The sequence below is a fragment of the Haematobia irritans genome, chromosome 1 (genome assembly GCF_050003625.1).
Source record: "Haematobia irritans isolate KBUSLIRL chromosome 1, ASM5000362v1, whole genome shotgun sequence".
In the NCBI taxonomy this organism is placed as follows: domain Eukaryota; kingdom Metazoa; phylum Arthropoda; class Insecta; order Diptera; family Muscidae; genus Haematobia; species Haematobia irritans.
The window spans coordinates 268,888,690-268,900,928 of NC_134397.1; the positions used below are offsets into that span (position 1 = coordinate 268,888,690).

At 33.9% G+C, this 12,239-nt stretch overlaps 1 protein-coding gene and 1 long non-coding RNA gene across 2 annotated transcripts in view; one reads left to right on the forward strand and one right to left on the reverse strand.

Annotated features, from left to right (window-relative positions):
• The first annotated feature begins 3,133 nt into the window (after positions 1–3,133).
• On the forward strand, positions 3,134–5,913 carry LOC142219735 (uncharacterized). Its single transcript, XR_012717729.1, has 2 exons — positions 3,134–3,463; positions 5,676–5,913. It is a non-coding gene; the product is annotated as an uncharacterized LOC142219735 (long non-coding RNA).
• Positions 5,914–6,888: 975 nt separating this feature from the next.
• LOC142219736 (parkin coregulated gene protein homolog) overlaps positions 6,889–12,239 on the reverse strand; it is a 49,071-nt gene continuing 43,720 nt past the window's right edge. Inside the window, exons 2-6 of the mRNA XM_075288595.1 lie at positions 11,864–12,020; positions 11,738–11,808; positions 7,705–7,893; positions 7,435–7,625; positions 6,889–7,375 (exon numbers count right to left, since the gene is read on the reverse strand). Coding sequence (XP_075144710.1) covers positions 7,083–7,375; positions 7,435–7,625; positions 7,705–7,893; positions 11,738–11,808; positions 11,864–11,944 — 825 coding nt within the window. The 5' untranslated portion in view covers positions 11,945–12,020 and the 3' untranslated portion in view covers positions 6,889–7,082. The remainder of the gene's footprint in view (positions 7,376–7,434; positions 7,626–7,704; positions 7,894–11,737; positions 11,809–11,863; positions 12,021–12,239) is intronic.

Below are 12,239 nucleotides of genomic sequence, written 5' to 3' on the forward strand. Positions count from 1 at the left end.
AATAATAAACAATTTATTTGAGGAATATTTGGAACATATATTAACAATTTTTAAAAGCGATTAGCTGGTTTAAACTTTGTGTACACAGCCCTGTTTTTTTGTTGTAGACTTAAATAAATTTTTGCTACCGAAAATTTCGCTAGAGGTGCATACCGGCCTTATCGAAGCTTCTTTAAGGGGTTTCACTGACATGTGAAACGCCGTTCGGACTCGGCTGTAAAAAAGAGGAATCGGGCAGTATTGACGAAACGTTGGGATAAAATGTAAAAAGGTTTTCTTCTTTACACCAATGAATTTAGGTCCAATTAGCTAAATAAAACACAAAAGGAAATGTGAATTGCCGTTCGGACTCGGCTGCAAAATGGAGGTCCCTTGTAATTGAGCTAAACATGGAATCGGGCAGCACACAGTGATAAGAGAGAAGGTCACCACCGTGGTATCACAATGGACTGAATAGCCTAAGTGAGTCTGAAATATTGGGCTGCCACTATACCTAACATCACCTAAAGAGTCAGTTCTAAACATTTTCCTGGAACAAAGCTGCTCAAAATTAAATTTCTTATTTTCGCGGTTTTGGTCACCATGCCATTCTATTCTTCAGCAAATTATGGTAACTCAGAACAATGACTGTAATCCATGTACCTGCTTATCGGACTCATTGTAAAAATACAGCACGTGAGTTTGCGTAGGAATTATCCATTAGTTAAACCTATTTTAAATTCTAGGTTCTTGCATTTAAATTTTTACATAAAATTCGCAATCCGCAAGTTCGAATAATATCCATATTCAAGTATGCATATATTATAAAATGAGAAGTATATTTAATTCGTCATCCGGCTAGTTTAAATAAAAACAAGTATATACGGCCGTAAGTTTAATCCGGATCAGATTAAATTTGCTCTTCCAAGAGGCTCCGGAGTTCAAATCTGGGAATCGGTTTATATGGGGTCTATATATAATTAATGACCGATATGAACCAATTTTTGCATGGTTGTTAGAGACTATATACTGACACCACGTACCAAATTTCAACTGGATCGGATGAATTTTGCTCCTCCAAGAGGCTCCGGAGGTCAAATCTGGGGATCGGTTTATATGGGGGCTATATATAATTATGAACCGATATGGACCAATTTTTGCATGGTTGTTGTAGACCATATACTTACACAATGTACCAAATTTCAGCCGGATCGGATGAAATTTGCTTCTCTTAGAGGGTCTGCAAGCCAAATTTGGGGGTCCGTTTATATGGGGGCTATACGTAAAAGTGGACCGATATGGGCCATTTTCAATAACAACTACTTGTGCCAAGTTTCAAGTCGATAGCTTGTTTCGTTCGGAAGTTAGCGTGATTTCAACAGACGGACGGACGGACATGCTCAGATCGACTCAGAATTTCACCACGACCCAGAATATATATACTTTATGGGGTCTTAGAGCAATATTTCGATGTGTTACAAACGGAATGACAAAGTTAATATACCCCCCATCTAATGGTGGAGGGTATAAAAATGGTTCTAAGTACTTTATTATCTTAAAGCATGAATATGCAACGTATATAACTTAGAATATAAATTAGAATATATTACCACCACGTTTGCCACAGTTGGTCGAATTCTACCCAAATTAGTAATCTTTTTTGTTAAATCTCTATAAAAATAAAATTTTGGAGCCTTGCCGGCTTCTAATTTCCTCCTCTAGAGCCACCAAAATGTAATAATTATTAAAAAATGTTGATTGAAAATGTCCTACATTGTGGCCCTACGTTCCTACAAGACGCTAAATATTAGAAAAACCCTACATATAGGGAATTTCCCCTACTTCTAGCAACACTGGCTGTGTTGATATTGCACCTACGGAGTTAGTATGCCACTAATAGTGAGCCCATGATTAAAAAAGAGAAAATCGTAAATTAGTGTGGGTAATAAATACAAATTTGGAAAAATTGAGCAATATTCTTATGTAAGAGCTACAAGTACGTATAAGTACGATCGGCTAGTACATCAAAATTTGAAATTTGAGTAATATTGGTTAATAAATAGGAGTACTATGGCCAAATTTGGGAAAATCGAGCGATGCATATATATGGAAGCTATATCTAAATCTGAACCAATTTGAATAATATTTTGCGGGTTTGATTAATACCACAAAAGGTTACCTTGTGCAAGATCTAGCCAAGTTTTAGTAAGATCGGTTAATAAATAAGGGTTCTATGGCCAAATTTGGGAAAATCGGGCTATACATATATATGGGACCTATATCTAAATCTGAACTGATTTCGATGATATTTTGCACATATAGTTAGTGCTATAGAAGACTACATTTAGCCAAATTTGAGTAAGATCGGTTGATAAATAAGGGTTTTATGGCCAAATTTAGAAAAATCGGGCGGAACATATATATGGGAGCTTTAGCTAAATCTGATTTCGATGATTTTTTGCACATATAGTAAGTGCTATAGAAGATTATATTTAGCCAACTTTGAGTAAGATGGGTTGATAAACAAAGGTTTTGTGGCTAAATTTGGGAATATCGGGCGATACATACATATATGAGAGCTATATCTAAATCTGAACCGATTTGGATGATATTTTGCGGACTTGAAGGGCGATGGAAAAGATTACCTTTTGCCAAATTTGGTGATCCGTTTGAAAAAAGCGCAACGTGACCCCATTTGTCGAAATCGGGCGATACATATATATGGAAGCTATATCTAAATTTGATCCGATTTCTTCCAAATTCAATAGGGTTCGTCCTTGTGCCCAAGCAACTCCCTGTACTAAATTTCATCAAAATCGGGTAATAATTGCGACCGGAATCCTGTGAACAACAAATACATGGACAGACGGACGGACGGACACTAAGCGCTAGATCGACTCGGGAGGTGATTCTGAGTCGATCGGTATATATTTTATGGGGTCTAAATCAATATTTCTGGTCGGCACATTTTTTGGCCGATCAAACTTATTATACCCTGACCACTATGTGGTTTAGGGTATAAACATGCAAACAATCGATAATAATGGAATTGCATTTTTTATAGGTAGCAGAAATTTCCGATGAAAGTGCATTATGGAGTTTAAGTAAAAATCACTTTAAAATGAGACATCTACCAGTCTTATTTGAGCTGAATAGTACTAATACATTAGAGTGGTGTTGGAGTGTATCATAAAGTCGCCTACACCCAAATTTAGTCCAGTTTACTAGTTATACAAATATCTATTTTGAATAATTGCAATTTCTATAGCTATTAAAATTACATTTTTCTTGTATCTGTAAAGGTTTTCCAATTTAGTGTATTTTACATAGCTAAGTACATTTTAGTCGAGCACAAATTATAATGAACACAAAGTACCTTCTCCTTTTTCTGGTTGTAGTTTTTATTCCATGTATCTCAATGCTGAATTTTGATGATGGCGATTGCGAAGTAGACCCTATTGAATGTACAGGGGCCGCCGAAGAGGTAAGACACCATTAATTACACTAGTTTACAAAATAAATTTTTTTCATGTACATTTGATGAGATGCGACCTTTCTTATGTATTTTGATCTGCTGAATTCGAAATTTTTTTTTTTTTAAATTATTTGTATGGAACAATTTTTGAGATATCCCGTTATTTTTAGTTTTTCTCTCTTTTTTCACTAAACAAAATATATCTCGAGTTAGAAATGTCCGATACTTGTACTTTTCCAGCTGAAAGGGGTCACTGAAAAACATTTTTATACCCTGCTCCACACTGTGGAACAGGGTATTATAAGTTAGTGCATATGTTTGCAACACCCAGAAGGAGACGAGATAGACACATGGGTTCTTTGGCAAAAATGCTCAGGGTGGGCTCCTGAGTCGATATAGCTATGTCCGTCTGTCCGTGGACACATTTTTGTAATCAAAGTCTAGGTCGCAGTTTTAGTCCAATCGACTTCAAATTTGGCACAAGTATGTGTTTTGGCTCAGAATAGATCCCTATTGATTTTGGAACAAATCGGTTCAGATTTAGATATAGCTCCCATAAATATATTTCGCCCGATATGGATTTATATGGCCCCAGAAGCCAGAGTTTTACCCTAATTTACTTAAAATTTTGCACAAGAAGAACAATTAGTACTATAGTCAAGTGTGCCAAATTTTATTGAAATCGGTTCAGATTTAGATATAGCTCCCATATATATCTTTCGCCCGATATGGACTAATACGGTCCCAGAAGCCAGAGTTTTACCCCAATTGGAAGTAGAATTAGCATTGTAGCTATGCGTGCCAAATTTGGTTGAAATCGGTTCAGATTTAGATATAGCTCCCATATATAGCTTTCGCCCGATTTACACTCATATGACTACAGAGGCTAAATTTTTGCTCCGATTTAGTTGACATTTTGCACAGGGAATAGAATTAGCATTGTAGCTATGCGTGCATAATTTGGTTGAAATCGGTTCAGATTTAGATATAGCTCCAATATATAGCTTTCGGCCGATTTACACTCATATGACCACAGAGGCCAATTTTTTGGTCCGATTTAGTTGAAATTTTGCGCAGGGAGTAGAATTAGCATTATAGCTATGCGTGCCAAATTTGGTTGAAGTCGGTTCAGATTTAGATATATCTCCCATATATAGCTTTCGCCCGATTTACACTCATATGACCACAGAGGCCAATTTTTAAGTCCGATTTATTTGAAATTTTGCACAGGAAGTAGAATTAGCATTGTTGCTATGCGTGCCAAATTTGGTTGAAATCGGTTCAGATTTAGATATATCTCCCATATATAGCTTTCGCCCGATTTACACTCATATGACCACAGAGGCCAATTTTTAACTCCGATTTATTTGAAATTTTGAACAGAGAGTAGAATTAGCATTGTTGCTATGCGTGCCAAATTTGGTTGAAATCGGTTCAGATTTAGATATAGCTCCCATATATATGTTTATGTCTGATTTCGAAAATGATCAAAATACCAACATTTTCCTTGTAAAATCGCCACTGCTTAGTCGAAAAGTTGTAAAAATGACTCTAATTTTCCTAAACTTCTAATACATATATATCGAGCTATAAATCATAAATAAACTTTTTCGAAGTTTCCTTAAAATTGCTTCAGATTTAAACGTTTCCTATATTTTTTTACTAACATTGTGTTCCACCCTAGTGCATTAGCCGACTTAAATTTTGAGTCTATAGATTTTGTAGAAGTCTATCAAATTCGTCCAGATCGAGTGATATTTAAATGTACGTATTTGGGACAAACCTTTATATATAGCCCCCAACACATTTGACGGATGTGATATGGTATCGAAAATTTAGATCCACAAGGTGGTGCAGGGTATAATATAGTCGGCCCCGCCCGACTTTAGACTTTCCTTTTTTTTGTTGAAAATTTGCCTTTTTTGCATCGATAGTTTTTGAACCAGTTAACTTATCACAGATCCAATTATACACGATTATACGATATAATTGGACATTTCTAACTCGAGATATAATTTGTTTAGTGAAAAAACTGCGAAAAACTAAAAATAACCTGACATCTCAAAAACTCTTCCATAATTTTTTTTCGAATTCAGCAGATCAAAATACATAAGAAAAGTCACTTCTCATCAAATTTAAATTTTACATTCTGTATCTCTGGTTGTACCAGCTTATCGCTTTGGGTTGATGCGTTATATCCTTGTCTTCTTATTTTTCTTAGTGTACTCTAAAGCCATATTGCTGTCGTGCAAAACCAAAAAAGAAGGAATCGAAAAATTGGAATGATTTCTTATGCTCCTGGGGATAATACTATCGAAAAATGATATTGTTAATGGAAAACATTTCAGAAATATCCAATAAATTAAAATTATAGTTTTGTATGTTATCTAATAGTGATGTATCATTAGATATTGCCTTTGTTACTAAATAAATGGTAAAAAAGTACGCAATTAACAGCAGATGTTCGAATTTGCGTTTTTCAAGCGAAAAATTTTTGCAAACCGAGAAATAAATATTGCAAATTTTTGGTGAAGTCAGCTCTAGCGAAATTTCTGTAACCTTTAAGAAATCCAAATACACTTTATTTGGAGAATTTTCCGTTTACCCGATATGTGCCTTAGATAGGATCACGAAAAAAAGTTGATGCGGTCACCCCCCAGTTTTGTAGCATATTCGAAGACAATTTCAGAACACCAAAACTTTTTTTTTTTTCGTGCACCCTAGGACCCCTTGAAATACAATTTATTGTGCTGTGTCGTCATTTGAAGTCCGATCGAAAAGAAACGCATATCGTTGTTCGTGGTTGATCAGGGGCTATATTTCGTGCATTGGTCATTTTTGACTCCAACGTCAAATTTGATTTTTAATTTTTTTATTTCGCTTCGTATACCCCTATGACGCCCATTTCTAATAACCATTATAAAGATCTTAACAAAATATGAAACTTTTGCTTTTGAAGTATTTAATTATATTCATAAACAAAAAAGTTACAGAGATTTTAAAAAGTCAGTAGGTCACCCTACACAACACTAAATAGTTTTTGCTGTGTTGTCATGATGTCCGATCGAAACCACATGCACATCGTTATTCATATCTACGAAATTGATTTATAAGGCATTTAGAACACAAAACCTGTTTATCTGTAAATTTCTAACGGTACATTTGTATACATACTCGTTGTTTGCACTACGGCATTTTCTGCGTTATGCAAAGTGCATGTGTTTTTGCTAGAAATTTAATTAAAGGTGCAAAAATGTTTTAAATCAAATTATTCAATATCGTCTAACATTTTTATTAGCGATTAAGCTTCACTGATTAAGTTCCACATGACAGAGCTATATAATTGACATCCATTCAAAATATTTGCAAGTGGTTCATATATTATGAAGCTTAAATAGATGAGTATAAAAATAATTTAATAAAAAATGTATTGATGAAAAATTTTTACTGAAATTTTTTTATTAAATCCAAAGTTTCTGAAAGTGATAGATGAATTAAGTTGCCGTTTTAACATTGTAATACATGACAAGATTAAATGTAACAAAAATAAAATATCTATTACTCTAAATATATATTACAAAAATAAAAACAATCACTAAAATATACTCATATTTAATACAAATAAAATCTAGGATCTCTTAGAATTCCAACCATCTGAAGGTGGATTTTCGGATTTCGATGGCTCATAACGAGGATGAACACAACTCTCGTATGTTGGTATCATATATTTGATATTGATGAATGCATTTGGACCACCACAATGTTCCAATGCGTTCAAGGTATCCTCAATGACATCAGCAATGCGTCGATCACGATCCGGATCTATTAAATTTCCCAAATTTACATTCATATTCTTGTACAAATTGCAAACGGCCAAAAGTTGTCGATAGTACGGTACCAGAGCTTGACCAACACAGGGACCTGTGGGATGAGATATATAAAAATAATTTTATTTATTGTTGGTGCATATAAGAACTTACCTACTAAGACCATTAATTGCAAAACTTTTAAAGCTCCTATAATGATCTTCTTATCACGGGTGTTGAAAGCTCTTTTAAAGGGAATAATAGTTTTCGGTAGTACCGGTAGAATTTTATGAGGTGCCTTTAATATCATATCCATTGCTCCAAATTGGGCTAATCGACGTATTTCTATGTCACTATCGGATAAACTGCATAATTTAGGAATATTTTAAAAATTTCGAAATATTTAAAAAATGAAAGACAATCTCTAAATTTTGTATGACATACCCATCAATAAATATGGGTAAATAATAACAATAATTCAAATCTTGTGGTGTACAAAACCATTTCAATGGAAAATTCTGTGCATTTTTCTTGCTGTATATTTTTCCAGAATGGGTAACGGGAATATCGCCACGACGCAAATAAATTCGAAAGAAAGTTTCCTTGACGGGACGTTTTTGGAATAAATCTGTCCTGAAATTAAAATGTTTGTTAACAACATACAATCGATTAAATTATTTATTAATTCGTTTTGTTTTTTTTTATTGTTGGTTTATTCTTCAATCATATTTATATATATATATATATAGGGAGCCACCGTGGTGCAATGGTTAGCATGCCCGCCTTGCATACACAAGGTCGTGGGTTCGATTCCTGCTACGACCGAACACCAAAAAGTTTTTCAGCGGTGGATTATCCCACTTCAGTAATGCTGGTGACATTTCTGAGGGTTTCAAAGCTTCTCTAAGTGGTTTCACTCCAATGTGGAACGCCGTTCGGACTCGGCTATAAAAAGGAGGTCCCTTGTCATTGAGCTTAACATGGAATCGGGCAGCACTCAGTGATAAGAGAGAAGTTCACCACTGTGGTATCACAATGGACTGAATAGTCTAAGTGAGCCTGATACATCGGGCTGCCACATAACCTAACCTAACCTAACCTCAATCATATTTGTTATTTTGATCTCAGCTTAAAACCAATGGGTTCGTTAAGCTACTCTTGTAGTTTAGTCAATGCAATGGTTTTAAGCTGAGATCAAAACAACAAATATTATTTACTAATTTAAATTGCTGAGATAACCAGAAATTAAAAACAAGTAAGGAAAGTCTAAAGTCGGGCGGGGCCGACTATATTATACCCTGCACCACTTTGTAGATCTAAATTTTCGATTCCATATAACATCCGTCAAATGTGTTGGGGCAAGGCCGTATTCAGGGGGGTGGGGATGAGGGGGATCAAACCCCCCCAAAATGAATGAATATTTTTATATAAATAAATATATATTTTTAGCTGCATAGAAAAATCTTATCGAAGATGTTGAAGAAATCACAAATCATAGAATACTAGTTGAAAAGTCCGTCAAACGACGGGCGAAAAAACAAATTGTTTTTGTTCTCGCACCACAAATTTCATTTTTGGAAAATGTCTATAACTCGCTTTGTTTAGCCATAGCAACAACAACGAAATAGCCAAACACACATGTGTAAATGAAATGGCGAAAAACCTGCGAAAAGAACCTGCCTAATTCAGCTATGGAAGCACTTGGAGAGTGCACTAAAGAGATATTTCCAAACGTGCATATTCTTTTAAAAATTTTGGTCAATTTGCCAGTTACTCAGGGATGGAAAATACAATTTTTAAGAAAGTACAAAAAAGGTATTTTTTGAGCGGAAAGGTACTTTTTACAAAAATTTCACTGGAAATTTATTGTCAAGAGACTAAATTTTAAAGAAAATAAAATTTTGACAAAATTTTCTATATAAATAAAATTTTGACAAAATTTTCTATATAAATAAAATTTTGCAAACATTTTCAATTGAAATAAAATTTTGACAACATTTTCTACCGAAATAAAAAATCGATAATATAGAATCGCATTCTTTTTTCGACTAAAACATTCTTGAAGATCAATAAAATCCTGTTTTTGACTATGTCTTTTAAAAAATCGAGATTTTCTTCCCACATGAACATGTCTGTTTTGCCATATTTGTAAAAGGTTGATAAAGACTTTCTCAAAATATTAAAATATTTTGTCAAAGATATTGTACCATAAATCTGATATCGACTCAAAAATGTCTACACAAAAGGTACTAAATCATTCGCGGGGGTACTACGGTACTGACCGGGGTGAAAAAGTATTGAAAAAAGTACTATAGTACTGCATTTTCCATCCCTGCAGTTACTATGTACTCATCCGAACTTTCATTTTCAACAATGAAGAGATTAAAGATGTATCTTAGAAATTCGACTAGCGAGAGTAGACTCAATGGATTGGCATTAATGTCGGTTCATCGCCGAATAAATGTGCCGACTGAAGAAGTCATTGATTTATTTGCTGCCCAAAAAGCCCGTCGGCTCAATTTAATATTGTAAAAATATTGTATACATACCTATGCATAAATAAAATTTTCTACACATGAGATTATATGAATATTTTTTTTTTAAGTTGAACACCACCAATCCTCCCCCACCCCCCCGAATTAAAATACTGGCTACGGCCTTGTGTTGGGGGGCTATATATAAAGGTTTGTCCCAAATACATACATTTAAATATCACTCGATATGGACAGAATTTGATAGACTTCTACAAAATCTATAGACTCAAAATTTAAGTCGGCTAATGCACTAGGGTGGAACACAATGTTAGTAAAACAATATGGGAAACATTTAAATCTGAAGCAATTTTAAGGAAGCTTCGCAAAAATTTATTTATGATTTATCTCTCGATATATATGTATTAGATGTTTAGGAAAATTAGAGTCATTTTTACAACTTTTCGACTAAGCAGTGGCGATTTTACAAAGAAAATGTTGGTATTTTGAAAATTTTTGTCGAAATCAGAAAAACCTATATATGAGAGATATATCTAAATCTGAATCGATTTCAACCAAATTTGGCACGCATAGCTACAATACTAATTCTACTCCCTGTGCAAAATTTCAACTAAATCGGAGTTAAAAATTGGCCTCTGTGGTCATATGAGCGTAAATCGGGCGAAAGCTATATATGGGAGCTATATCTAAATCTGAACCGATTTCAACCAAATTTGGCTCGCATAGCTACAATGCTAATTCTACCCCCTGTACAAAATTTCAACTAAATCGGAGTTAAAAATTGGCCTCTGTGGTCATATGAGTGTAAATCGGGCGAAAGCTATGTATGGGAGATATATCTAAATCTGAACCGATTTCAACAAAATTTGGTACGCATAGCTACAATGCTAAATCTACTTCCTGTGCAAAATTTCAACCAATTGGGTTAGAACTCTGGCTATTAGAACCATATTAGTCCACATCGAGCGAAAGATATATATGGGAGCTATATCTAAATCTGAAAAGATTTCAATCAAATTTTGCACACTTAACTGCACTACTAATTGTACTCCTAGTGCAAAATTTCAAACAAATTCGGCCAAAAATCTGGCTTCTGGGGCCATATTAGTGCATATCGGGCGAAAGATATATATGGGAGCTATATCTATATCTGAACCGATTTCTTCCAAAATCAATAGGATTCTATTCTGATCCAAATTAGGAACATGTGCCAAATTTGAAGGCGATTGGATTTAAATTGCGACCTAGACTTTGATCACAAAAATGTGTTCACAGACAGACGGACGGACGGACGGACGAACGGAAAGATGGACATGGTTATATCGACTCAGGGACCCACCCTGAGCATTATTGCCAAAGACACCATGTGTCTATCTCGTCTCTTTCTGGGTGTTACAAACATATGCACTAGCTTATAATACCCTGTTCCACAGTGTGGCGCAGGGTATAAATAATTGATGTAATTGAGAAAATATTATTAAAATTAATTATTAAATCGCTTAAATTTGTATATAAATACTTAATTTTGTAATATTTTAGTGCAATTAATTTTTTAGGGATTTTCAGTTTCTGCGAAAATTTCAATTTGTATGCCAATATAATCTTGTGGAATTTTCTTTCCCATTTTTCTGGGTAGCTTGGGCTTTGTAAACTAATAATTACAATCATATATGTATATATATTTAGTTTACGGGGTATATCGAAAATAATGGGACTTGAGTTTGTGGAAGACTCAAGATCCTTATGTTACCCGAATGTAAGGTAAACGTTTTAACCACGATGGATCTTTTAAAAACCCGGTGTCAAAAAATTAAATTTCTTCGTTTTAAAATAAGGGGAAATTTAAGTTTTAAAGTTTGGAAAGTAAATTCATTTTAGGCTTTTTGAAATCATTATCGATTCTAGACTAGAGCCAACTTAGGCTAACACATTTTTTTCCTTTCAATAATTTCCCCGTAAACTATAGTTTTTACCAATAACTTTACTTCTTAGGAGGTTCCACCACAGTATTGCTTTGTAGAGCCTGATAGGTGAAAGCTGGTACAATCCGCTTTGGCTGCAATGGGAAATATTATTATGGAAGCAATTTTTCAATTTCTTCATGAATTTACCTTCTTCATTTTCATATAGAGTAACTCACGACATTGCTTTCCAGTTAAATGATTGATATTGTATTTGATATCAGGACTCATTTCGTTCAAATTCTTTTATCCACTTCGTATACAATTTATATGTAAATATTTTCAAAATGATTTTAATTTTGAAAATCTGTCAAATAAAAAGAAAAAAAAAATAAAATGTTAATATAATTTTGAATATTCTATATTGTTGACATCAAGTTTGTATAATCATAGTTTTCATAACAAATAGAGGTAAAGTTATTTAAACAACTACACGGATGAAAAAGGCTGTTTTTCATATGTTTGGCTATAAACATTATATGTTTGGAACACAAATTTTTAAACACAATATTTTTGAGTGCAAGCA